This window comes from Brachionichthys hirsutus, unplaced genomic scaffold, assembly GCF_040956055.1.
Source record: "Brachionichthys hirsutus isolate HB-005 unplaced genomic scaffold, CSIRO-AGI_Bhir_v1 contig_468, whole genome shotgun sequence".
In the NCBI taxonomy this organism is placed as follows: Eukaryota; Metazoa; Chordata; class Actinopteri; order Lophiiformes; family Brachionichthyidae; genus Brachionichthys; species Brachionichthys hirsutus.
In genome coordinates, this window is record NW_027180322.1 from 438,217 (window position 1) to 465,807 (window position 27,591).

Consider the following 27,591-nt stretch of genomic DNA (forward strand, 5'->3'; position numbering starts at 1 on the left):
ACAGTAAGCCAATGCTTACTGTTATTCAGTGCTCGGTAAACACTGTCCTCTAGTGCTAACATGCGAACACACACACACACACACACACACACACATACTCACACAGTGATGCTATATCCGAGTTACAGCTTCAATTGGAAGAATACGTTTATTACTGTCTATCATAGATCTATGATATTTATTCGTATAGTCACCCCCTCCACGTGACCCAATCAATGATTGACAAATGTTTTAAAACCATCTGATTTCCCCTGCAAACACAAAGTCAGGGCGTCCTAATCTGCTGTTGACCGGAGTCAACATTAATCTTAGTGTCTTGACGCAAGTAAAATGGTTTTGCAATCAGCCTGTCAACTGCCACTTAAAAGCATGTAGGATATTAAAAATCTAAATGTGACGTAATGGTGCCATTATATTTGTGCTCATCCCATTCAGCCTTTGACGTCTCTGTCTTTTCTCAGCAATTCAACACCATCTGGCTAAATGAGTGAAGTGAACGTTGCCAGGAGCACTTAAGACAACCAATCTTTGGTGTAGACACAATCATTAAAACTGGATAATGGCACATCTCATTTGTTAGGAATTTAAATTGAGATTTGGGTTGGGCCAAGGTCAAGAGCAAATAATATTGGTTGAATCTTTCATCCTTCATCAAACGGTAATGACTGAAATGTCATGTCTTTGAAAACTAAATTATGTACATCACAATTTACAGGGACGAAGTGTGCTTTGTGTGTCAGAGGCAGTGAACTTTAAGGGCATGCATGGTGACATTGCCCTCTGATATCTGCAAACAGTTCTCCTGGATTGGTTGCGCAAGCAAACACAGCAGGTCAGAATGACATGAATATGATGCTATGTATCAGAGGACCTGTTGACAAAGACAAACCTGCCAATAATCTGATTTCTTTCCACTCCATTTCTTTAATAAAAAAAAAACACGTTTTTTGATTTGGACAGTTGAATGCTGCACAAATTGCTTTCTTTTCTCAATAAGGATGGATTTTATTCTGGTTCAATCAGAATAAGCAAAATAAAACTTACGTTTTTTATATTATTGAAAAATGTAGTATAATGGCAAGTCAGTATTTTGGAATATTTCATCCAAAGAGGGTGATCAAATATTAATACTTTTGAACAAAATAAATCGGGAATCGGGATGGCTCCCAGTTTGTTTCAAAGTAGTCTGGCCGGATGGATTACTGATGAATCTTTTATGAACCTCACTTTTATGACAATGATTTTGGTTGCAGCATTGCCACTTTGAAAAGAGACATCTGGCTCCATGTGGGCTTTGTTGTCTTCCTAGAGCAGAAATACTTTTGGAGGCAAATGTGGATGATCTTTTTGATCATCCACAGTTCATAAAAATCTGTTGAAACGATACATTGCCACACACAATTAATTTTTCTGCATTCCAACACAACACAATTATGAACATTTAAGCTTAAACTGCTTTATTTTGCTTACATTTTTTTACATGTCTCCAGAGCTGTATATTGTTGTGTTACTGATGGCTTGTTGCAACACCATGTCAGGGGCCAGAGGAACTGGTACATACTGACTGTAGATTGTATACTAATGACAAGAGAAGCAAAACGATGAATTAATATATGTGTACAGTGTGAGATTGCTTACAGATAATGTACGAGATGAGAAGTTTTGCATAAAATTAAAGATAGTGACAGTTTACTTAGTACCTCTGGGAAATGAATCATCACACCGATGCCGTCTGCTGAGGAGGTGATTGTTGTAGAAACCTCCTGCTTTGCATTTATCTGACATTGCTGGGTGAAGCCCAACAGGAAGGCCATGCCTGGGATGTAGGTTTCAATGCTAGAAATGTAAGAATCACATTTAATGACGCATGGCAGTCTGCATAATTGTAAGCAAGAAAATGTTTGCACCATGCTCTCTAAGTTTAAAAATGCTAATTCATCTCTTCCATCTCTTCCTCTTCAAAGCTTTGTGTTTATTCCACTGGGGATTACCTTCTGCCCATCGCTGCCATTGTTTTAGGGATCTTGCGCCAATGTACTTTAGACTTGTATGTTGACTTGGAACCATGCAGACCGGAACATTTTATTGATACCTCAGACGACTGGCATTCAGCTCCCCAGCTAATGTGTGTCTAGACCAAACACAAGAGATCAAAGGTGGAGTCTCTGCCTTTTTACACATTATTAATTAAAATAAAATTCATGAAACATTACGAGATTGATGTAGACATATAACCATTTTACAGTACATTGTAGACACTGCACTTAAAAATTTAAACTGATAGTATTATGATCCTCAGTTGAAATTGTGTATGGTGGTAGCTGGTAATTTAAGGATAGATTAGGTGATTTACTCCTAATTATTTCTGATGGGACCTTTAATTTTGATCCTGTCAGGGAAATTATTTTTAATATAAAGCAGCTGTATAAAATTATAGATATAAATACATTATATATTTCTTTACATGTTATGCAGCCATTTAAGAATAAGTATTCTGACAATGGTCTGTGTTTTATGCCTACCGTGACATCAGAATGCATTTTTTTTAAGGTATTGATGCACATCTTCCAGTTCGCGTCTTTTCCTACTTGGGACACAATCATTTTGTGTTTTCGAACGTTGGCATCAGCTGTGCGGTAGAAGACTGCATGGTAACCCTCAGGCATCCGGTTGCCACTCATGGCAAGGACTTTGATAGTCAACACAGGTTCACATTTTGAATCCAATTCCTAGTGAATGTGAAAGAAAACAACCTATAACACTTTATTGGGGTACATTCCGTCTTTGCTGAACAAATACAATTACTTATTGGTCCATTATTTCAGATGGTGTATGCTTTTGTGTGTATGCAGAATATTTTATACTAAACAGTATCCTTAATATATATGTAGAATATATTTAAAACATAAACAGAAGTCCAGTTGTTTCAGAATAAATGTTAAAATCATAATTTGGATTGGCCACATTTTACATACTGGTGGTTGTATCATAAATATGTACTTGGTATATTTTTTTGGTACAAACTGCCTATTTAGTGACTTTCTTTTTTGTGGTTCTCTGTTTGTAGCAACTTACTTCTAAAACAAAGTCCTGATTGCTGTCCAGAGATTCTCCAACACTTGCTGAACAGGACAGACTTTCTTGCTGGGTGTCTTCCTGTTCCAACATTTAAATAACAGGAGCATTGCAGTGGTGAAAACTCTAGAGCAGATGCAGAGATAATGGTATTCAAAGGGTAGCTAAATACCTTGGAAAGACTCTTCAGCGTCTCAAGCTGCTGGTGACTGGCCGTTGGAAGGCTACTCGGGTAGGCATGAACTTTGAAGTGTATTTTGTCAACAGCTTTGACCGCATCGACTAAAAGAAGAGCACAGGCCATGTTGACAGAAATGAAGGGAGGCAATCAGTCAACAGTCAAATCTGCTTTGCCTGGTTCATCAAAAAAATATAAATAAATAAACTATATCAAAACAAAGAGTAAGTAAGTAAGAAAACATTATGTTACTCGTGGTTTATTTGTTACAGTGACGTGAAAATATATACCAGGGTGTGTTGGTACATAAGTTAAGGCAGCTCCATAAATCTCAATGCTGTGCTTCTTTTAAGTACTTTCATTATGTAAATTGTTTGTTTGGTCAGGTCAGACTGTTGAAACCAACAAACCAAGGCACACATTGGGTCATTAGACGTTACAGTATGATGATCCAAACCAGCTTGACCGAGGTCTGGAATCGTCTTTAATGTTCAACACTTCAATACTATCAGAAAATTATGTAATTGTCTGTAGTAATTGTGTCAATAGTTGCAAAACTTTGTATAGCAAAAACTGTTTTGGTTTTCCTTTTATAGCTCTATAGCATGAGTAAACTGCAGCAACTGTAGCAGCAACGTTTGTACATTATTATTACTGAAATAGCATTATATCTACGTACCTTTAGCCTGAACTACTCGATGCGTTTCATTCAAATACAAGATTCATTAACATTCAACATGTAATGTGTTAGATCTGCATACCTGGGACAATTGTAAGTGCAACTCGGGTGTATCCTAGGAAATAGTACAAGGGGTATTCTTCTTGATAATACTGTCTCCTTAACTCAAATTCCAAACAGAGGCCAGCTCCGTAAGTTTTACTCTTGGCACACGTTTTGAATTTTGGATGCCACATTTTTTGTTTCTGGTACTTCTGGATTGGGAACATACATAATAAATATATTGGGTCCCTGTAAATTAAGACAAACTGTATGTTCTCAAAGATGTTGACAGTTTCCGTCTGGTGACCTGATCATCGGCGTCCATAGTGTTGGGCAACATTGGTGTTATTTTCGTTGCATCTGTATCTATGGAGTTCCTGGTGATTGCATACACGTCGGAGCTGTTGGTCAAAAATCAAATCAAATAAATCTTAGATTTGGCACAATGGCATCATGGTGGATACCTTGGCGCACTACTTCACATTGACACTAGTTGTTTGAATACTTGGATGAAGATTTGATTCAAAAATGATTTTGCTATATTGGCTTCTAAAATATATGTAAATCAGGCTTTAGGAGAGTGTCAGCAAGTATGAAGGGAAAGGTCAGTGTTGAGGCCAGCCATTATGGACGGCTTAGAGACAGTGGCTCTGAGGAAAAGACAGGAGGCAGAGCTAAAATTGGCAGAGATGAAGATGTTGAGGTTCTCCTTGGGAGTTACCAGGTTGGATAGGATTAGAAATTAGATGATAAGAGGGAAAGTGAAGGTTAAACGTTTTGGAGGTAAGGTCCGAGAGGACAGACTTTGATGGTTTGGACATGTCCAGAGGAGAGATGGGGACTATATCTGTAGGAGGATGCTGAGGATGGAACTGCCAGGGACGTAGTGATCGGTGACATGCGAGTGGCTGGTGTTGGGGAGGACAATGCAAAGGACAGGGTGAAATGGAGAAAGTTGATTTGCTGTGGCGACCTCTCACGGGACAAGCCGAAAGTACAGTAGTACTAGCAGCAGATGTCAATCAGGGTTTGAACCAATACCATTATTTTGTTAAAGCTACAAGGAAGAACAAGGATGTGTAGATCTTGGCAGAAGAATGTATTTTGGGAACATGGAAATAAATTAGAAATTGCAACAATCAGAAATGCATAAACTTTGCCACATGAAATGTATGATAAACCTGAGACACACCTGACTGATAAGAGTTTAATCTCTTTCTTGCATGGATGGGCATCAAGTTCAAATTCCTTTGCCTTGACATTGAGCTTGGCATGAAAGTTCCAAGGGACTGCAATGGACAATTTGCCCTTAAACTCGGAGCCACACTGGAACAGTTCTGTGTTGATCCCATAGAAAAGCCAAAAGTCCTTTGTGTAGCTAAAAAAGAAGAGGCTCATTGATTAGTCGTAGCAGTATATTTGATATTATTTATTTATTTATTTGAGATCAAATGAACATTAAATATTTTACCCGAAAAAACCGTCGGTCTCCATTGAAATTTCAGAAGCCAATAGTTCTCCGATGTTTTTATTCATTGGTGGATTTACTGTGGCTTTGGCTGCACAAGAGAAAATCACTTTAACAATAACTAGACAGCACTGACACCGCCCAAACCTCTACTAAGATCATTTGTGAATCCTACAGTAGTGCTGTCATGATATATTTGTTCTATTTTTAATAAGCTAGAGCTAATAATGACTTTTCAATGAGAATTTTGTATTTCTGAAATTTGTTGAGTGGAGCAATGATGGAATTTCACTCTGGGATCATTATCGGATTCTGATTTTTTTATCATGGGTAGTCGTACAATTTTTTTCCAGTAATGAATAAATACTGTTTTGCATAGGAAGGAGATCATTGAAGTATCTGAACTCCACTCGTGCATACGTCTCTTGAATAGGATTTGACTCCTCACCTTTAACCGTGACCCCATTGAGTACATGGTAATATTTGCTAATCTCCATTGGGAGACCCAGGCTGGTAGATTGTAAGTAGCGAGCCTCCATGATTAAGAAAGCTTTTGTCCAATGCCATGATTGTCCTTGGTGTAACCTCTCAATCACATCCCACAGTGGGCTTTCCTTCCCTGCAGAGGGTCTGAAGACCTGCAGGTCAAATCAGAGCGGAGCATGGAACACTGAATATGCAGAGAAAGAATGTTCACATCTGCTGACTGAACTGTCTTAGACATTAATGGCTCATTCTCGCTGTGTCTGATCAATTTGTCACTCACCCTGATGAGATTCTGAATGAGCTCCATGTTTATGTCAATATAGAACCACTCTTGTCCAGATGCACGTGTAAAGACAGATAAGAGCGTCTTACTATCTGGTAGTCTCCCATTTTTTTCAATCTGAAAATGACATAGCACAATGGGGTCACCCCAAAGCAGGAAGAGCAGCACAGTCATAATGATTCTTTTAAATCTCATTAATATACTCACCAAACTGAAAAAAGCCTGAAAGTCTTCATAACTAAAGATGCGGTTGCCAATCAAGTCGTTAATTCCATCAGCATTGATTCCAATCTTTAGCATTAAAGGAAACAGAGACCATTATCCTACGTATTTTGATTTATTTATTTTTATCAATAAATTCAACACAAGTGCATCACACCAAACCTCCAGCAGCTGTAAAATTCTGCCAATGAGGAAAAGTTTTCCCTTCATCATGATTTCAGTGGGAAGGAGGTTGACTTTCCTTTTCAGCATGAAACTTTCTGCTGCTGCACCCATTAAGAAATCGTCTGTATTTTTGGAAAATGGCAATTTTCAATTAAATGATTTCTGAGAAATAGGACTTAAACTGATGTATTTCAACATACCTTTAAACCAGTCCATGCGAATTGCCTTGCTCTTGTAATTGCTTAAACGACCAAGCTTAGGGGCCAAGAGTTTCATAGCTACATTGCAAGCAGTTGAGCTGTTGCATAGAATACACACAAAAATTTAAGCTGTGGAATATTATCCAAAAAAAACGCCAAACATTTCATAACACAATTGTTTTACTTACAGGAAGAAATGTTCTGGAGTCCTGGATCTTGCAAAGCTTCTCAGGTAGGAGAATGCAAAACTAGCTACTTGCAGGTCTTTCTCCTCCACTAGATGTGCTGTCAATGTAGATACCAGACCAAATGATGGTTTAGTGTTCAACAGGATCATGAAAGCCAGCATGCGTATCTCGGAGTCAAGGCTTTTTTGCAGGAACACGTTCATTGTGAGGTCTTGGACCTGTAAAGAGAAGGCTTGCACATTAATCCACTCAGTGCTGAGGGAATTTAGCTCTGTTCCAAATAACGTTTGGGATTAACACTTCAAATAGTAATACAGTGGTACCTCAGCTTACGAATTTAATCCGTTCCGGGACTAACCTCGTAACGTGAAAACTTCGTAAGTAGAGACGCATTTTGAATGTAAATGCACTAATCCGTTCCAAGCCCCGCAAAAGTATTGTAACGGTTCATGTTTTAGGAGTGTTCATTATTCCTACGCTGCAGAGAGTCCGCAAAGGCATCCAGGGAGGAGGGGCGGTGTGTGTGTGTGGGTGCCGCGGGGAGGAGGAGGGGAACGGGAGAGCTGCGGGAGCTACGCAGCTCTCCCGTTCTCCTCCTCCTCGCGGCACCCACACACACAGAGAGCTACCCGTCGTGTGCTTATTCCAGCGTCCGACGGACGCTACATTATGATATTTTTTTAAAATATTAATCTACCTGTTAGCTGTTACTTTTTGTCCTCTTTGTTTACTGGTCCTTTGCGGTGTTTTCTGCCTCGCGTTTCTTGAAAAACTGATCCGATGACGTCTGCTTTTGCCGGCTTTTGACAATCCGTCGGAAATGTGCGAGGCAGACGTCATCATAATGAGCAATAGCCCGACTTGTCAACACTTTTTCCGGGTGACACGAGGGGGACACGAATAGCATGCTGAGATACACGCATACGCAACGGGTTGCCAGGCAGATGGCAGAGCAGCTACAAGTTTGTTTACGTTCGGTGAACTCTGGGAGCGGCGAATAGCGCTATTCGCCGCTCCCAGAGTTCACCTCGTATCCTGAAATGCTTCCGTAACAAGAGGCAATATTTTCCCATTCAGAAACTTCGTAACCTGAAAATTTCGGATGTAGGGACATTCGTAAGTCGAGGTACCACTGTATACTGACTTTCCTAAAAAATAAAAAAATAAAAAATCTGAAAACCAATTTCTTAAAATTGTTCTTAGAAAGATAAAATGAAGCTCAATAATATCATGGTGTTAAGGCTAAAGTAAATCAGACACCCCAAAGGTTTGAAATGATAATTATCACAACAGATCATATAATAATTTGAAATTGTCATCTAGACTCTGACTGTAACCACTCCCTGCAGTCTTACCAAAATGAGATTTAATTTACTTCATTAGCATAATTCTTGATTTGAGAAATTCCTTGTACTTGCTGTACACTGGACATATAAATAAATAGGCTATCCTGTAAATACAAATCTAGCACATAGCTGTGAAAAATGACCTTTAAATAATACTTATGAAAGTAGTGTTCTTACACTATGAGGATCTCTGGAAGCTATGAGTCTCAGCGACTGCAGGGCGGCACTGAGCACACGATATGGCAGCTCCACAGGGTTGGCAGACACCCCGGGGAGGAAACGCATGATGGTTTTAATGCTTCTTGGATGACCTGCATTCCCCAGAGCTTTGAGAGCGAGGATCATGTCTTTCTCATTGTTATTCCGCAGACTTTCTATGGCCATGTCAAGAAGTGGCTAGTACAGATGTTAAAAGAAAGGTTGTACAGATTGCAATCAACTTTTACATGTTAAAGCAGCTTTTCTCACTGCATAACTGGTTTGATGAGTGGTTCTGTTTAGTATGTGAAACATTTTTGATGAAATATTTTTTTTCTCCGTTGGATTACCTGAACAGCAGTCACTGGACAAGGCGTATTATAGGCGCAGTACTTGTACACCAGAGAGCCGTAGCTAAGCACCACCGTTTGGTGCAGATGGGTGTTGGATTTACTGAAGGGCATATTCAGGAAGTTCTGCAAAAAGGACACAAAGGTGTTTTGACATGATCTGGATTATGCTTCACTAATTCATTAAAAAATAAATTATTACCTTTTATCGCACCATTATTACCTGATTGTGCGTGGTCTAATGTTCTAATATCTAATTCCTGAAGTGAAGTTACAAGAAATATTTGTAAATAAGGTAAAGGACTTCAAGTACCTCGGGTCAACAGTGTAGAGTGATGGAGAATGGGGAAAGGAAATGGATGATAGACAGCTATACAAATTAAAACAAAACAGTTCTTCAAATGACGGTAATTTTATGTTTCTAATGCACATCTCAAAGCTCTGCTCTGAATCAAAAATGTTACTTTATTTCTTTTTTTCTTTTCTTTTTTTGTTAAACCTGTTGACATGGGTTTTAATCTGATGGCTTGCGATTTTGCATTGAGTTTGTCTCTCTGGGCTCTGGAACCAGTAACTTTTTTTTTGTCCTGGTTAAGCTACCGGACGTTATCTGGAATTAATGATTTGATGCCTACAATAAGGGTGTACAGCTAATAAGGGTGTCTACTGACATCAGGAGAAACAGCAATATATAAAGCTTTGTCTCATCAGTATGGCTGTGGAAACTGATCCATACTTCCTGGTGACATTTCCAACAACTCCAGAGTTTATTTTATACTTTTTTGATTAACATTAATTCATGTTTAAAAACAGCATCAGTGGTCTGCTGTGTAAAATCCAGTACTTGGGTTAAGTAAATAATAATCTGACCAGTTTTCAACAATGACTCACTTGAGCCTTCTCTACCAGTTCAGGAATTGCTTGGAGATGGTTAATTGACATCAAAAATGTTTGTAGCGCCTCTGAGATTGACAAATCCCTAGCCTGGAACCTGGTCTCCAGGAACGTAAGGATCCTGGCATCGCTGACCTCAACAATCATGTCCAAAAACCAGCGCCTAATAAATGAAGGAAGAGGATATTAATTGGTTGTGCTCATAGAATAAGGATTAGACAGATGCTTATGCTTATGCCTATGTTTTATTGATTAAAATCAGAAAGTAGTTCAAATTAAAAGAAATACACTTTGATTTAGTGCTTGAATAAATATAATTTACTTCCACCTCTTAACATAAGAAGGGGTTCATTAATAACTCAAACACTGTAAACTAATCAAGAACTCACCTGTGTTCTGGATTATCAGCAAGATCCCGCCACATATATTCTAATTCTTCACAAGGTACAACTCTCAGAAGTTGATACAGCTTTATTGTATCCTCGGTGGTGGAACTGTTGATTTCGTATTTATTAGTTTTAGCCAGGTGTTTGATCAGCTCAGTGGCCTGTAAAGAACAGTAAGAGCTGTTTAGAAATGACAAATATATTTTATTATCTTTTTGAAAATTCCAGTGTATTCCCATCCATAAATATTTTTTATTTCTCATTTCACTTTTTGCTAGAATTATTTCAGTTGACTCTTGCATAGTCAAATAATTATTCATTATTTCTACTGATATAATTGATTTCAATCAATTGTTTCTGTGGTATTGCTGTAACTCTTTTAATTTAACTCCGCATGTCTTCTGGCTCATGTAGCAGGAGTAAAAAAAATCATCTGTGTACAAATCACCTTTTGTCGCGGGTTGTCCAGGTTCTGCATCGTTATTGGGATGCTGGCATTGCCAAATATGTAAACAAGGCTACCCTTGCTTTCCACCGGGCCAAACTCGACAACTGTTGCCGTGTCACCCACATTGAGCAGCACCATTTCCTTTCTGTGGGATGAGGTATTTAATTAAAGCAGACAGGCCTCATGGATGAGAAGCTATAATGTGCATATGTGTTCTTGCCTTACATTGCTTGCATCTTGAAAGTGCCATCCTTCACATTGAAGGCACTGAAGTGCCGTCGCTCCAAGCCATGAGCCCTAGTAATGACACCTCCCTCTTCTGTTGGTTTGACTATGTGAACATATTTCATTATTGCACTGACAGATTCCCCTCTCTGCATTGGAGGACACACACAAACAGCACTGACTTTGGTCGGTTTGGTTTTTAAAGGTAGATCTTGATGAATTTGCAGTGAGATAAACAGACCTGTTTGGAGACTTTGTCAAGCACGGCTGTAGCCATTCCCCTGTATAACTCTGCTTTCACCCTGCAGGCAGTGACATCCACTATCTGAGTGATGGTCATGTTTCTTTTTTCCTCATTCATCTCAGTCGCATAGTTAGTCTGGCACTTGCCATGGATGTTAACCTGAAAAAAGAAACAGAATTAAACTTTAGTTTCTGATGGTAAACCCTGAATGAAGGTGTGCTAAGAGAACTTATGTGTTAGCAGGAAATTGCCTCTTCGAGCTCATAGAACACATTTCCGGTCTTCAGAGTGACTTGGAAAAGACCCAGGATCCCTCTGATGATGTTGACAACAGACTCAGGGATCTCGGCTGATGCGCTGATGTTGCCAACATGCCCGTGGGCGTAGCTAAACATGAATGGTTTGATGAGGTGGGCTGCAATATTCTGGCTGAGCTTTGGAGAGGCATGAAAACTGCTTTTGCCTGGAAAGCCATTCAACTCCTCGAAGGCAAAATCGGAAACCTTCAGACCAAAAATGAGAAGTTTAATTCACGTTCACAACACTGAAAGTGTGTCAATCTCTGTCCAAAACAGGTTTTTTATTTGCTCTAATTTTATTTAATATAATTACACGGTATCTGTTTGACATGAAGATTACTTAAATACCTTGGTTGGCCGATTAGTTTTCTTTTACATTGAACTCATCAGCAAACATAATGTAACAATCTCTGAACTAACTGTCTGTGATTTCACAAATAATCTCTAATGCTGAAACTTATTTTCTACTTGGAACTACTGTCAAACAGATGTTGATCAAATTTACCTCCGTAACATCCACTCTAACATATGTAAGATATGGAGGAAGGTGATCTGCCACACTTACCTGAAGGAGGAAGGTTTCTGCAGACACGCCGGAGATCTTAAAGTTACACGAGATTCTCACTGCAGACTCTGCAAGGTTTGGCAGGCCGAGTCCAAAATTCACATCCCCGCTATATTTGTACTCGTAGGTTTTATTGGGATTCAGGTTGAGCTCTGAAATGTATGATTGCAACATTGTATTTAATTTCACGCATTTCTGAAAAGGATTTGTAAATGATTGTTACTTTTATAATACTAGTAAAAAAAGACTCACCATAATGGACACTTTCACAAGCTAAACAAATAAATAATAATACAAGTTAAATCAAATTTCAGTATTACAATATTTAGAAGAATAATCAGTGAATTGTGTATTTTTTAAAGGTCTCATCTATAAAACTGAAAACATTACCAACAACTACACCAAACTATAAAAATCTGCACTAAGTAAAAAGAAAAGGGAAAATTAAGTAAAATTCACCTTGTCTTATAAACAGTTCCTCATTTCCCTTCCAATCAAACATCTGTTTAACAAGATAAACAAATGAGAGCAAATAGATAGTGGATAGTGAAGATGAAATTACCTTCTAAAGTCTCTAATCAGTGGTAAACCACATAAAATGACTCATTTAACCTTAAGATTTACTCAAGATTCCCAAAACTCTGACATGGAACTAAATGAATCAGGCTGGATAATAATATTCGGGCATGATTAAAATTGTCCTAATGATGTGTGAGAAAACTTACTGGCCAGGGCCGCAAGGCAGCACAGGAGGATCTTCCACATTGTGGACCTTGGAGACAGGAGCTTTTGTCATTTGTCTTATATAGCAGTTTGGGTTTTGACTGGGGGACCCAGGGCAGAGGGCACATGTTGACCTGTATCACTGTCAGATTGACCGTGTCACCACAATCTGGTCAAACGGTTGGTTGTGTCAATGTCTAAATATATTATTTACTTAAAAACCTGTTGTTCAAAATTACTTTGAATCTCCTCTGAAAATGGTGGACACAAATCTTTCAAAGGTGAATAGGGGGATCATCCCACAAGAAGTGACGGAAGAAAGAGAATATTCAGGATTATCTGCTCTGTTGCTTCTTGATTATTAATGAGTCTCCTTGTCCTCAAACATATTTATTATCCACCTCCTGCAGGATGTAGCAAAGTATTTTATAAAAAGATGGTGAATCGCTGCTCTTCATTTTGATTTTAAAATTTGCCTCAGCCTCTTGAAATGTGCAGTTTCAGTCTGATGACATCAGATAGCAATCAGATAGTGTTTCAGACTAATCTGTAATCCTACAAGGATTCGGGCATCATTCCACATTTCCAGGCTTTGATCCATGTTATTTCAGCCAGTAGAGGGGGCTAAACACCACATTTTTGTTTTGAGGAAGTTGGATTTAAACAAACAAATAAATGAATTGAACATAAATATGATTTTCATTCATGATTCAGGGGTTCTGGGTTTTAATCTGTGTGGAGTTTATACGGTATGTTCTTCCAGTGGCTGCGGGAGGTTCCTCTGTGTGCTCCAATCCTCATAGTTCAAAATGTGCATTTTAAGGAAATAATTGATTGTGAATGAGAGCGTGAATGGTTCATTTTTTGCTGTGGTTTTGCTGTTCTGAATAATATTTGTATCGAGACTGTGGTTTAAGTAAAACAAGCATCATCCATGTTGCTACTTTGGTTGTGAAAAAGCATAGCCTCTAAAAGCAGCTCTATACCTGAAGGTAAGGGGATATTTTTTCTGAGTGTGTAGTGACTGCTACGTAAGTAGCTTCCTGTTACACCGATCGTGTAGTTCTGTGTGCAATTTGTTTTTTTTATTTACACCAAAGGACTTGTAGTTCTATAGGTAAAACATAAACCCCCAAACAAACAGTCAAAACACAGAGGTGAAGGAGTGTTCCCTATTGAGTCCACTAGATGGAGACGTTGGCCTACCATATGATCAGAGTATGGACACTTGTACGGTACATACACTCCGTGGTGTGATGTGAAGTGAAGAATGTTTTAAACAAGAGGATTGATTTTTCACAGAAGAGAAGTGAGAACAAAAGAAATGTGTTACTTTGCACCATTCATTTTAATAATTTATGAATCACTTTCAAACATGAGGAAAGAACAAAGAAAACAGACCATGTTGATTATTTGGAGCGTATTGCTGATAACTGCTAAATTCTTACTTTGAAATAGAAGTATAACATTTTATTAATTATTGTACAATTCTAAGAAGAAGATGTGTTGTGAACATGGTGGTTGAGGTTGCGTATAGTTGCATTATACAAATAGATCATTTTATATAAAAAACGGTATTTGTAAATAATGGCAGTCAAAATATTTAGAAAGTACAAGTGTGTTCTCATTTATCACATATCTGGACTAAACAATTTATAATACTTTTTCAAAAAATGAAGGCATGAATCGCAGGATATTGTGAGGTGTGACAACAATTCTGGACAGATCTTGGTTGCTTGGTTGTTCATCTCAGGCATTCAAAACAACATGGGACGTTTTTGAAAAGCCAGTAGTACTGCTCCTGAATCTGTAAGAGCAATAGAAGAAGATGTAGGTGAAATATATATAAAATAAACATACTGTATATATTATGAGTTTTTAAGACATCTAAATGTGTGATAGGAAATGCATGTTTTAAAACGCATGTATTTGCCATTTGGATCCACAAAAATGCTCGTTGTAGCAAACAATTCTGAAACTTGAATCTTATATTTGCAAATTGATATTTAATTTTTTTTAAAAATGTTCAGTCAGTTCAATAAACAAACCATTTTTTTTTTTATCTGGCAATTATTTCATGGTTCAGGTTTTATAGGCTAATTACATTTATCTCTCGCACACACACACACACATATTATATTAATAATATACATAATATAATGTAAATGTGTTATTTTTATATTTAATATTTCAAACTGAAAAACAAATACATTATTCTGATGGCGTTAAAATTGTCTTGATTTCCCACCATCCAACTACAACCACATGGTATCTCTTGTTAAAAACTTGCACACAAAATCAAAAGAACCCCAACCAACGTGTTACCTTTCTGGATAGGACACAGAGGAATATGAAGATGAACATCCCCTGAAAGGTGTTGGTAATGGTGAACAGGTAGGCGGTGAGAGTCGTCTGATTGAGGATGTGAAGCACTCCAAAGGTCCAGGTTGCCCCCAGCACGAACAGCAGAGCCATGGCACCACGGGCACAGGACCTGGAGGCAATAGCGCCGCGTTAAGAGAGCACGGGTGAATGCAACAAACAACAAGAAAGAAGTGCACTGTAAATTGATTGTGCGGGAAAGCTCCATGACTTCACAATAAGCCACCAGATAAGGAATTAATAACTTGATTTTTTATATTCCTTTGGCTTTCCCAGCTGGATCCATTTTATCTATACCTGACGTTTTCGTAGTGGCTCATTTCCGGCTTCTTCACAACAGTGTGTCTGTACACTTTGAAGATGATTACTCCATAGGCCAAGAGATTAACCTTTAATGGACATTAAATGACAGTGAAATGAGTGTTTACCTCTGACGAACTCACTGGTTGATGATTTCATTGAATACAATTAATATTGCAATATCAAAAAGGCATCAGAGTACCAGAATGATCAAACATGCCGGCCCAATGAAACTCCATATGAAGTTGTTTTCTGTGCTCAGCCAACACCTGCAATACAAATGTTGCACATACTGTATACATTATATAACATCTTTATGAGTTGGATGGCTTGACATTTATATAACAGTTTCTCAATGAAGAAATACTTTATCATTTCATGTCAGTATAATCCAGGATAGTCTTATAAGCTGCTACATAATTTTCTTATCACACAAGAGAAAACACAATTGGTTAGAAAAGTCACCTCTGCATGTAGCAAATAACAAACAGCTTTTCATTGACAGTCTTTTTAAATTAAATTTTGCATGAATAAACAACAGATTCATTCTTTATTTAGAGATTCCTATTTAAACTTTCTGTGATGACCAAAACTTTCCAGAATTCATTTATTACCATTTTCTCTACGAGCGTCTTTAACTTCCTTTATGTCCCAACAGACCAAATTTAATCTCTGTCCTCTTGTACTTATAATTAATGGAAATTGTTTTTCTTTGAGTCAGAAAAGAGGTCTTTGTAAAAACTTTGCTTCCTAACCTCTTGGTCAATAAAAAGTAGGGGGGGGGGAGAAAGAAGAGGAAATATTTCTTCTTACACTTTATCTGTGCCATAATATTTGGAGCCAAATGTTGCTGAGATCGCCACCACCACCGCCGGGCTTCCATAGCCAAAGATGTAAAAATTGCGATGCAGGAAGCCTTTGTTGTAGATGACGCCAACCACTATTAAGTACAGATGGATGCCCTCGATGCACATCCAGGCAAAAGCCGCGAGGAAGAAATAGTGCAGCAGCCCAGCAATAACAGAGCAGAAAAGCTGCCAAGGAACAGACAGATAGAAGAAGAGGGAAAGAGAGATTTTATTTGTGTAGAAACCATGTTCTGCTTTCATTGCACACTTTGCACATATTTAAACGATGTGTAGTCTAATTCAAGAGTAAATACAACTCTAATTATTTAGCAGTTGAAATGCTGAACTCACCCTCCATTACAGCTCATATGAGAAGGGTTTCTAACAAATTAAGTAGAACATGCACACACACACAGAGCAGATTTCCTCTGATTCACCGGGTTCAGATCCCAGACTCACCTTGTGTGTGTACATGTTGATCCCCACCAGGAACACGAACTCAGCCATGAAAAGGCTGCAGCACAGATTCTTGTGGATGGTGGTTCTGGTGCTCTGGATCTCGCTGAAGAACCAGAAGGTGAAGATGCACATGGACAAACAGATGAGGGAGATGATCATCCCCAGCTGGGTGATCCGAGTCAGGACAGTAGAGTGGGCCAGCAGCTGAGTGGTAAATAGAAAAGGGAGGTGTTTGATTCACAGATTCATGCTACGCTGACGTTTTAAATCATTGTGCTCTCTGCTTGGGATCATTTGATATGACATAGAAAGGGTTTTGGGTTCTACCATGGTGTCGGGATACAGGCAGAGTTCACTTTTAGTCTGCAGTATCAGATATAAAGAGCTTGCTTTTACCAAACACCGAGAAACTGGAAGGTTAGGAATAATCCTACTATTATTGCTGCAAATGAACGGAACATCAATATTGCTGTCTCAATGCTAATTTTCACTCTGTGCCTATTTCAATAAAATTATCTATATATATTTTTCGTTAATACGTTTTCACTGAACATAAACATTTCTGACGTGGGCAGAAGAAAAAAAAACTTTGTAAGAAGGTGACATATACACATCAGTATTTTAGTCATTTTATGAAAAAAATGACTGGAAACACTGTACTTACTATTTAAGTTTGTGTTAAAACACGTTTATAGCACAATTAGTTATAAAACTGATTCTGATAGTGTTCTGTCTCTTGTTAAATAACTGCATGCATACATACATACATCTTAAGATTATATACTTGCAGAGAAATAAACAAACATAATTCCATGCTCAAAGTAAATACCTTTGCCCTGTCACAGTTTTTAATTTTTTAAGTCTGCACGCTTACATTTGCTTGCCCAGACGACATCAGGATGGCAAAGTGTGTGAGGTGGTTGCAGGAGCAGGTCGTTGCACTGCTGTTGACGTGGAGGTTTTTGCAGCCGTGAGTGGCCCAGCGGCCCTGCAGGCTGTCCAACTCATACTCCCAAAAGGCACACTTTGTCACATCAGCTTTAGTGTCGATGGGCTTAGGGAATAGAGGGGAATAAAGATGCTGTTAGCTGCTGATGCTATTTTTATGAGTTTTTGTGCTGCTTTGCTTTGTGGTACTGTACAACACACCCAGGGGGCTATAATAGATTGCATGTTCCAAAATAGCGCTTAGAATTAAGGACTATCCATCAATAGTAAATACAATATGTTGTATTTACAATAATTACATTATTTTTTGAAACATTTTTAAAATTAGTAATGATATCAGTTATTTATTTATTGCTTAGTTTTCCACTGACCTTTGTTATTCTTTATGCCACACTATTTTACATAAATTACAATGTTATCTATTTATCTATAATATATAATTAATTAGTTTTTATAAATGATGAAAAATTTATAATTTTATCCCTTGAGACTGCATATTGATTTGAGGTCTATGTGGAGTTCCATACATAGTTCATTAATATATCAAAGACCCTGAGCAGGAACAAACAACAAAACAAACGCATGTCAAGGGATAGCAACAATTTTTTAGCAGAAAACACAAAAACATAACCCAAATCATTGAGTTTTGCACTTTAAAGGAAATTTATAGGGAGTGTCCAATACTCAACATAAATCAGCACCTCCATTGTTGGGCTCAAGCCTCAAGGGTCCAACAAAAATAATGATTTCACTCACTAACACATTTTAATTATCTTAAAAGATGATACCAGAACATTAACTTTTAGGGTTATTTCCCTCATTATCCGCTTTCCTCCATCATATATTCACCTTTACTCTTCCCAATTTCCCATCAACAGAGAGTTCACCACAGCACTTAACATTTCATTGTTGCACAAAACACTGGCTGCTTCTATAGATAGGGGTTTGGCTAAATTTGGTGTTGTGGTAGTTTATAAAATGTATCTTTTAGTGATGAAGTGAAGGGGCTGGATATAGAAGATCACCATCACTTTGAAGGCAGTGCCGAAGTGGCACAACAACGAAGCCGGACTCGGCTCTCTGCATCGCTTTTACCTCATTGTGTCGCAGAGTGAAGGTGACGTGGTCAAGTTGGTAAACGTCAGCAGGTTTGACCGCTGCTGCTATGACATTAGAGTTGACAGTGATTTCCCCTGTTCCTGCATTCATGGAGTCGGTGACACCTGGGTCGCTGCTCGGCTTCAGGATGTCACAGATGCTGTTATAGCGCACAAACACCACCGACACACTTCCTGATGAATGAAAGAACCTTTTAATCAAGTTAATCTCAGTAAATTTAAGTAATGCTGCCACTAAAATATGTTTGGGAATGTTAAGCATTCAAATTCAATTTTACAATGACTCTTTAACTGATAGTCCAGGGAAAAATCTTTTTCTAATTACCATTTTATTTTTAGATCTTTTTCTGCTTGAAATGCAGAGCCAAAACGGGAATTATTGGAAGTGATTTCAAAACGAAGTTCATCAAGGGAAATGTTTCTCATGCTGGCACCAAAATTATTCGAACCCTGCTGCTCTTCTAAAAAGACCTGCAGAGTTTGGGATGGGTTACCTCCTCAAATCAGATTTTATTGGAGAAAATATTAACATATGTCCCCAAAGGTGTCAATAGAAATAGTTTGTAGCTAGAATACCATGAATACTCATTTTGTCTGTCGTGTACAACATACTATATGTAGCATATGGCAACATATGGCAAAACAGCATTCACTTAAGCATGCAGATGGTCCAACTTTAAAAGGCTAACAAGGCTAGTTTACCATTTCTGTCCTCCTCCGGTCTCAATTTCGGAGTTAGATTTATGTGATCTTCCGCCATGGAAGCCGACAGTTTGGCTTTTGAGTGATGAGCTTCAAAAGTGAAGAGTTTCAACTCTGTGTTTGGGAAACAAAATCATGGATATGAATGAAATAAAATGACAATTAATCCAAGCCTCACCTACTTGCACAAATGAATGCACAGCAGGAGAGCCTAATATGATTTGATTGTCTGTGAGACTGCTCTCTGTTAATAATTATCTCACCCATTTCACTTGCTTTGATTTGGAGCTCAGTTGGAGTTTTGTATTTGTTGGCCAGTGTAAGAGCGCTTTCTTCAACAGCGTGTAGCAGCTTGGTGATGGTTTGCTCTCGCTGCTCCTCTTTCATTCTGCTCCAAGCCACCAGCTCGTCCTTCTCCACCAAGTTGTTTACTGCTGTCACTAATTTCTGTTGAAAATATTTTTTATTGTGTGCATAATAATGAAAATATAATGCATCCCTGCACTCCAGTATATTTTTTACTAGGCTTGATCACAACATTATATTAATGTAGATGTGCCTTTTTCAATTCTGCGCACATAGCAACTCATCTTGTTACTGATTGCAGCTTCAAAAAAAATAACTTTTCCCTTGCAAATGCATGATGCATGAGAGAAGGGAGCTGGACTGCATGTGGTGCCAGTTCAAGGCTTAACTGCAGTTCAAGCAGAACCCCAAATGTAGACTGAGAGACAAGAACTGTAAACAAAGATTACTGTAAGTGTTGAGTTGATGGCCGACGTTTTGACGGTGTAATCCTTTTCTCCTGAAACCAGTGTCGATGCGGATCGACGCAAGACCTCAACATATGCGATCACTTCCACCGTGGTGAGCTGACCGGACGTCTGCTTGGCAATTTCATTCAGCAGTGTCTGGGGCTCGGTAAGGTTGATCATCTTGGACAGGGAAAAGAAATGTGGTCAAGTTTGCGAATGATGCTAAAATTCGGCAGTGGTTTCATATTATGCATCTGGTGTATGGTAAATAATATTAATCACGGAAAATACATGATTCACACTGTGAAAGACTGTGTAAATTTATTTTCTACACTTGCAGTGATATTTTTTGTTTAGTTTAAAGTTTAAACTTGGATTTACACCGTCCACATGGTGATCTGGATCACCGTGAACAGGTTATAAATTGTTCTTGGTATCTTCATCAACCAACCATGAAAAGTAAGTGAATCGGAGTTGATACAATAATAACAGGCATTACTGGTTGTAATCCGTTTGTGTATTTTTAACAGATGTTTGATTCCGTAAATGGGGTTTTCAATGTTAAAATGTAATATTATTTCCTAAGGTCATTTTGGATCCAATGAGGATGAAATGTGGTGGGGAGGTCCATCCAGAATGTTTTGGGTTATCTTGCTAACGGACGAACAGACAAACGCTGCCGATTACATAGCCTCTGCCTCACCTCGGCGGAGGTAAATATTCTAATCTTAGTGAAACATGTAGAGAAAAAATATCAAGCGCTGAAATGTATTGAAATTAATTTTAACAAACCCTGAGAGACGTCAGCCATTAAAAAAAAAAAAAAAGGAAAAATACATATCCTGCAGGCATCTTATGAGCATAAGGTCAAAAGTGGTCATTTTGTTTGTCTGTAGTTTGTGCACATTGACTTGTCAGTCATACACCACTGCCACTGTTACTGTTCTTGTCCTCAGGCAGTCCAAAACTGCAGGTTTGAACCCACTGGTGGTGCAAGTGGCAGTCAGACAGTAGTGGATGTTGTTGTCTGGAGGGTACCGAACTTGGTTTTATTAAGGGTGTTAACTGGAGGTCAACACAACAGTGCGGTGATTCCTGTTAATCTACACTACGGTACTTACTGCTCCTTTGAAAGTCTGGGCAACACAGCATTTGGAGCACCCCCCCCTTTTTTTTTAAATGATCAGACAGGAAAAATGGTACACTGGGTGAAAAATCCCACATATCAGTTGGCCTCTTGTGTTGTGTTCCTCAGATTATTTAATTAATTAATTATGTCAATCATGTGAAATGTATTCCCATCCAACAGAGGGCAGTGTCATCACATCTATTTTTATTTCCTTAATTGGCTGAAATCCTGAGGAGGAATACTCACATTTTCAAGTGTTTTGTTGACTGTCTGTGAGATGCAGTCGATTTTGTCATGGCAGTATTTTTGGGGATGTTCTGGAAAACAACAGTTACCACAAGATTCTCTTGATTGTTGAATTTATTTCAATAATTTCACTGGGATTAACAAAAACTGCTGCAATGAAGTCTGAAATACAATAATAAAAAAAATGTAATTAACATATCAAGTAGAAGTGCAATTTAGATTGCACTTCTACTTGATATGTTGCATACTAAAAATTTCCCAAAACGGGCTGACCATGTTCTAGTTCAGGGCCGTGTTGCCTGTGTGACAGATGAGGAAAAAATATCCATGTCCTTGTGTGCTGTGTGTGTTCTTCAACATACGGACCTTCACATCTTACACCACTTTCTGGATGAAAGTGCTTATAGCCTGCAATTGGGATGTAATCACGCTGACAGGTGCAATAGAAAGATCCATTCGCATTGTGGCAGCGTGAGTTTGGTCCACAAAGCTGCCCCGACTTGCATTCATCAATATCTGAAAGAGGCAAATAAAGCGTTCAGCTCTGATTAAAGACAGTATGATTACTATGATGCTCTTAGAATAACTGATTGCAGAATAAAGACGGACGTTAACAGACATTTCAACCTCAAAATGAATGAAAATTAAACTGGGAGTGAAGTGAGTTCATTAAAATAAAGAATGAGGCATATGCAATCGCCCTCATTACATTTAGTGCCCTGTAGAAGTAATTGTGAGAGTTAAAGTGCAATTCCTGCCTGCATATTGCACGTTTAAACATTAATAAATCAACTTCAAACATTGGCTATGCGCTCCTGCATGGCTTTAAATGGTGATTGACATCCATGATATACTTCAGGTGGTTCCTCAATTGAGCAGATGGGAGGGAAGTGAAAGGCCGAGGGAACAAATCACATCCAATGTGTTTTTGTACTTATACTCAGTATAGTTAAAATAAACACACACACACACACACACAGTTCTGAATCTATCACAGTGGTGGGAGCTGCTTTCACACTTACTCGTGTACATGATATCTTGGTCACAGCCATGTGAGGTCCTCTCTAACGATGATGTTAGCTAATGTTTGTGCATTTGGGCTCAGAACTTTACCGATGCATTCGGTGCCATCGTTGGGCTGGAATTTGCTCCGTCCTGTCGATTTGTATCCAGACACACACGTGCAGTAGTAGCTGCCCTTTGTGTTGGTGCAGTTGCCCCTGTCTCCACAGATATTAGTCACATTACGGCATTCATTATCATCTGCAGTAAAATGATGGAGAAAGAGAGAGATGAGAGATGATGATGAATTTATTATTTTTACACAGACTTAAAAAGACACAAAACAAAATGATGAGCAAGAAAATGAAATTGTTTCACAAGTTTAACCATCTGCATAAATATTGTTATAATGGGCGACCAACTACCAAAATAGAATTACTTGCTGCAGTTTCTTTCCTCCTAGGGGACCATACTTTCAGTACGTTGACAAACCTGTCCTGAACCGAGCAATGTCAGATTGTGCCTCACCTTAAAAATTACAGCCACATGTGAAGCAGTCATTACAAAGCCTTAGTAACCAGATAACTGCCACAGAGCTGGGACTGAAATTGATTCTGTTGTTATAGTTTCATTTTTTACAGGATGGCAAATTTGGACAACCACTATTTGCAATGCTTGCATTATGCAAGTAATTCTATGTCATGCGAATAAATAATATTACATATGTGATATACAATTATTTCAAAATCTCTGATGACCATTTATTCTTAGCTTTTAGTTCTGCTTTGCCTGCATGGGAGCGATTTCCAGACGGCTGGAGTCTTAATAATGGTGTTGGCGGCGGTGTGAGCTCTCGGAATGCCTTGGAGTTAAAAGTGTATCTCATTTGTCAAAGAGCTACAAGCTTTACAACTGATTTGCATTTTCACCTGCAAGTTGGTACAGATGTTGTAACCTCTGAAATACCCTCTTCTTTTACTGCTGAGCATTAGTATGGATGAATTCAGTTTAAAATATAGCTGCAGATTATATCTTGAAACGCCAAAATGACATGTATGGTATATGACAATTGTGAAGTCATGACAACGGGTACTTTATTGGCTTTTGTATGGCATTTGGTCTGTTTTTGAAAAACAGAAGCAATCATTTAATAATTCGTCACTTATTGAATTCAAACCTTCACTATAATTGTAATCCTCCTCTCCAGTACCTGGAATTGACTTTTCCTGGGAGGCTGAGGTGTGTGATTTCCCCCTTAGTTGGAGAACATCACACAAATTCCTTCTTCCACCCTCTGAAAATCGGCTCCTTCTTCACCACAACAGACCTATACGACTGCATCACTGCAGTTGTTTCACCGATGCGTCTATCAATCTCACGCTTCGTCCTCCCCTTGCTCGTGAACAAGACTGGAGACATAATAGATCCAATATTCAGCCGAAATAAAAATTTAGCTTTAATCCAAATATACAACTGGTCCTCAGTTATTCCTCGTTTTGTGTGCCAAGGCAAGACTTCAGTCCCTCCAAGCCAGTACTCAGTCCGGAGATCTGCCGATACAGTTCTACCTGCTGGCGCAAGATGGTATCCAGTTTCTGCCAGTCCTCCCCGGATTGATCCCTGAGCCAGGGTTGGGGTTAGAAGAGCGATCTCTGCCTGTCAGATTATTTTTTGTTTTAATTTCATCTTTCTTTAACCAGGTAAATTAATGGAGAACTAATTACCCCCACCAAGGCAAAGGTTATGTAAATACCGATGTTTGCTTGTACGTCCGTCTGTTAGCAAGATAACTCAAAATATTCTGGACGGATCTTGATGGAATTTACCAGGAACAGATGATAGGAGAGAGTTCTGTACAATGCCAGATCCTATCTGTCTACCAAAACAATCCAAGGACATGTCTCTCTGACTTTCCACACACATGAACTCTCTCACACACACACACACGCACACACACACACACACCCAACCACCCCCAACCCATCTGAGACCTATCTCAGATGGGTTGTAGTAGGAATAGAGCAGCTGCGAGAGAGTTCAACATTAATGAATCATTGTACTGTTTATATTATTTTCAAACACAGCGTGTTTGTAATTGACCTGTTAAAAACTTTCCACTGTTCTTTTCTGTTACCTAGAAATAACGTACACTTTGTTCTCCCTCTCCTATGTACCTTTTGCACAAAAGCTGTCCGGAAAGGGAAATCCTCTGCTCTGAGGAGGAGATGATGATATCCGAAGGGGAAATACCTCAATAAGTCACGGGACACCTTGAACTGTCATTGTTAAACAAAGCCCACATATTTTATTGCTTTGATGTCTCGGTTTCTTCACAATAAAATTAATAATGCATTTTTTTTCTTGCAGTATGAGCCAATTCATAACAGCTTTTAAAGTTATTTAAAAAAATATATAATTAAAGGTTTGTTTTTGTTTTTGTTTTCAAATTCACCATTACATTAGAACTCCATCAACACAGATTTATTTTAAAAGAGACTTGAACTGGACTGAGATTGTGATCAGGTTTGATTAAACAAAAAATAATGTTGCAGGAATTCTAAAAACATAACATTCTGCAAACATAACAGGAGTAACAATGCAGTGATGGCTTGCCTTTAGAAACTTCTAATAAAGCTGCTTTGTGGAGGTTTTCTGTTAGTTAGTACCTCTCATTATAGTTGGGAGATCATCATTACCAGAAAAGTATCTATATGCAGAGCATGCTGGTTTGTGTTGGCGACACATTTAAAAATGTTATTGTTTCTATCTTTATCAGCTTTTATATTTTTATGAAATCAGAATGCCCTGTTGTCTTGTACATCCTCCCTATGACCATTTAACAAAGAAACCACTGATGTAAGATATTTACGCTTACATGATGTACATGTAAGATATTTACACTGCAATCAACATCACACTAAAAACAAGCACGCATCTTCTTTCTGAATAAGTATGAGCAGTATGAATATAAGTCCAGACAGCCAAAATGAAGTGTAGTATTCATCACTCATTAACAGGCCTCTTTAAATTTATATTCACCATCGCAAAATGTTGTTCCATCACCGGTGTATCCATGGTTGCAGAAGCAGGCGTTGTTTGATCCATTCAGGGACTTGCATGTCGCAAGTTTGTGACAAGAATCGCAAATGTCAGAGAGGCTGCATGGATCCATCAGACTGGAGAGCCATGCTGTGGACACAAACACAGTGTTAGGACACTTTTACATGCAACATGTTCCCCACCATTTCACAATAGTTATTCAAAAGCTTAGAGTAAAGTTTTGGTAAATGAAAAACATGTATATTGTCTTGTCTTCAAGAAGATGAATAAAAAAAAAAAAGAACTTGTTTATAATTTTGATGATATCTACTAATATCAGTCTCCTATGAGGCCCTGTCGCAAACACTAATCCACCACCGGTAATATGACCCCATAAATATGGATGCATCTACAAATTGCTGTGAGGCATCAGGCTATACGATATGTTCGCTCACGTACCTGTCAAAAGTACAAGTTTCATTGGCGACTTGAGCAAAGACTCCATACTTGTGCTGGTCTGGATTCTACTTTTAGCACCGTCTGCAGTGGGCTGGATGAAGACGTCATCCATTTCCTTGCATCACCTTTCCTGTTTCCCTAAACGTGGCCCTTCCTGTCTTGATCTTTAATCTGTCTTCAACAACAGGCTACCCTCACACTTCCTTCACCGCCGCTCCAACACAAAGCACACAGCACACTTTTTCATTTGGTTCCACTGTACACCTAATAGGAAAAACCACATTCACTCACTCACTTTCATGTTGTGATTTATGTTGCAATTTTAGAAGTCTCTGCGCCATTTGAATATGTGTTGTAAGCTACGCAAACACAGGCCAAAGTGGCACAAACTGACCACCCCCTCCCTTCCGCGAATAACTGTTTACAAATTCCAACGCTGTGTGTCTCCTGGAGGCCATCTCTAGGCCTTTGACTTTCAGTTCATATCAGACATGTGGAGGTCCTTCAGGGTATAAACACATTTTTACTTCGTTGACATGAGTCACAATTTGTTCAGGGGAAAAAAAGCAATTTGTTCGATGCAAGTTTAGCCTCAGCAATGGACAAATATACTGAAACACTGATCTACTGTGTTACCTTTAAAGTTGTTGGAGTATCATGCATGATACCTGTACAGCCCCTTTAATGAAGCAACCGCCGAAGAAACTACTGTTGTGCAAGAATGGCTACATGCAGACTTTAAGACTTTGTTTGTTGTAGATATGGACTGCAATTGACAGATTAAATATGAAAAAACTTATTTTCTTTAATATACATCTGTCATGGCTTTATGACCCCATTTTTGGTGAGAAATGAGCAGTGGTGGTTTACTGGTAGGTTTACAAAACCATAAGAAACAGCTTCCCAGTCAGCTTGAAGATTTCCATAATCCTGTAAAGCCTCAAAGCTCCTCCGATTTGTTGTTATATATTGTGGAATATGATGGCAGTGGCAGTTGAATTTAAATGTGGAAAAAGTAGTATCTAATTTTTTTTTAAATAAATACAAATTGAAGTATGCATTAAGATGCTGCTGAGGTCTCTACTTTCTAAACGACTTTCTACATTTTTTTAGCAGACGCACATGCATGGATGGATAGTTGAACTTGGAAAATAACTTCTTTGTTGAGGGGATCGTGATCTGTGGAGGAGGCTTGAATGGCTCAGGGAAGGCGTTAAGTTTATTGCTGAGGAAAACGGCTGCTTTGAATAACACCATTAGAATTGCGCTGCATACTGTCCTGGGAAAGTGCTTCATGAAAGCCACATCTGAATGTCTTGCTCTGACACTCTCTTAATAGTAAGGAAGGAAGTGATGTTGTCTTGAACAAACCTGGACTGATTGCACCCTTCCTCCTCCTCTGCCGATTTGAATCAGGAAATCTCTTACTTTGAGAGAAATTTGTAAAGCTCTCGCAGGAGCTTGCCCGCTCCACGATGACATTGTAAAAGACACCTTGGAGAAAATATATCTGCAACTGTGTGGAAGCAGTCTTGTGTAA

The 27,591-nt window shown here is 38.5% G+C and overlaps 2 protein-coding genes across 2 annotated transcripts; both read right to left on the reverse strand.

Moving 5' to 3' along the window:
- Positions 1–1,455: 1,455 nt before the first annotated feature.
- Positions 1,456–12,706, reverse strand: LOC137912716 (vitellogenin-like). Its single transcript, XM_068756851.1, has 27 exons — positions 12,667–12,706; positions 12,194–12,214; positions 11,942–12,093; positions 11,329–11,580; positions 11,075–11,236; positions 10,834–10,982; positions 10,609–10,753; positions 10,164–10,321; positions 9,772–9,937; positions 8,881–9,006; positions 8,510–8,728; positions 6,987–7,204; positions 6,799–6,896; positions 6,596–6,720; positions 6,419–6,502; positions 6,209–6,328; positions 5,891–6,080; positions 5,446–5,533; positions 5,167–5,352; positions 4,282–4,375; positions 4,015–4,183; positions 3,248–3,357; positions 3,076–3,156; positions 2,523–2,729; positions 1,992–2,131; positions 1,701–1,836; positions 1,456–1,578 (listed from the first exon to the last, which is right to left on the reverse strand). Exons 1-27 carry the CDS (start codon positions 12,704–12,706, stop codon positions 1,477–1,479), a joined length of 3,738 nt encoding a protein of 1,245 aa, XP_068612952.1. The 3' UTR covers positions 1,456–1,476.
- A 1,290-nt stretch (positions 12,707–13,996) lies between these two features.
- On the reverse strand, positions 13,997–26,097 carry LOC137912712 (adhesion G protein-coupled receptor L4-like). Its single transcript, XM_068756847.1, has 16 exons — positions 26,052–26,097; positions 25,593–25,742; positions 22,665–22,814; positions 21,918–22,067; positions 21,552–21,622; positions 20,177–20,356; positions 19,685–19,868; positions 19,422–19,535; positions 18,697–18,893; positions 17,528–17,707; positions 16,654–16,857; positions 16,160–16,380; positions 15,549–15,615; positions 15,344–15,435; positions 14,990–15,158; positions 13,997–14,471 (listed from the first exon to the last, which is right to left on the reverse strand). The coding sequence occupies exons 1-16, from the start codon at positions 26,095–26,097 to the stop codon at positions 14,409–14,411; spliced, it is 2,238 nt and encodes a 745-aa protein (XP_068612948.1). The 3' UTR covers positions 13,997–14,408.
- Between the last annotated feature and the right edge of the window lie 1,494 nt (positions 26,098–27,591).

Coding starts and splice junctions, on each gene's coding strand:
- LOC137912712 (XM_068756847.1), bottom strand. CDS start 26,097: ATGGAGTCTTTGCTCAAGTCGCCAATGAAACTTGTACTTTTGACAG. Junction 15,616..16,159: donor TATTATGGCACAGATAAAGT/GTAAGAAGAAAT, acceptor TTTGTATTGCAG/GTGTTGGCTGAGCACAGAAA. Junction 15,159..15,343: donor AGCCACTACGAAAACGTCAG/GTATAGATAAAA, acceptor TATTGCCTCCAG/GTCCTGTGCCCGTGGTGCCA.
- LOC137912716 (XM_068756851.1), bottom strand. CDS start 12,706: ATGTGGAAGATCCTCCTGTGCTGCCTTGCGGCCCTGGCCA. Junction 9,007..9,771: donor AACTGGTAGAGAAGGCTCAA/GTGAGTCATTGT, acceptor TCCTTTTTGCAG/AACTTCCTGAATATGCCCTT. Junction 6,329..6,418: donor TTCAGGCTTTTTTCAGTTTG/GTGAGTATATTA, acceptor TGTCATTTTCAG/ATTGAAAAAAATGGGAGACT.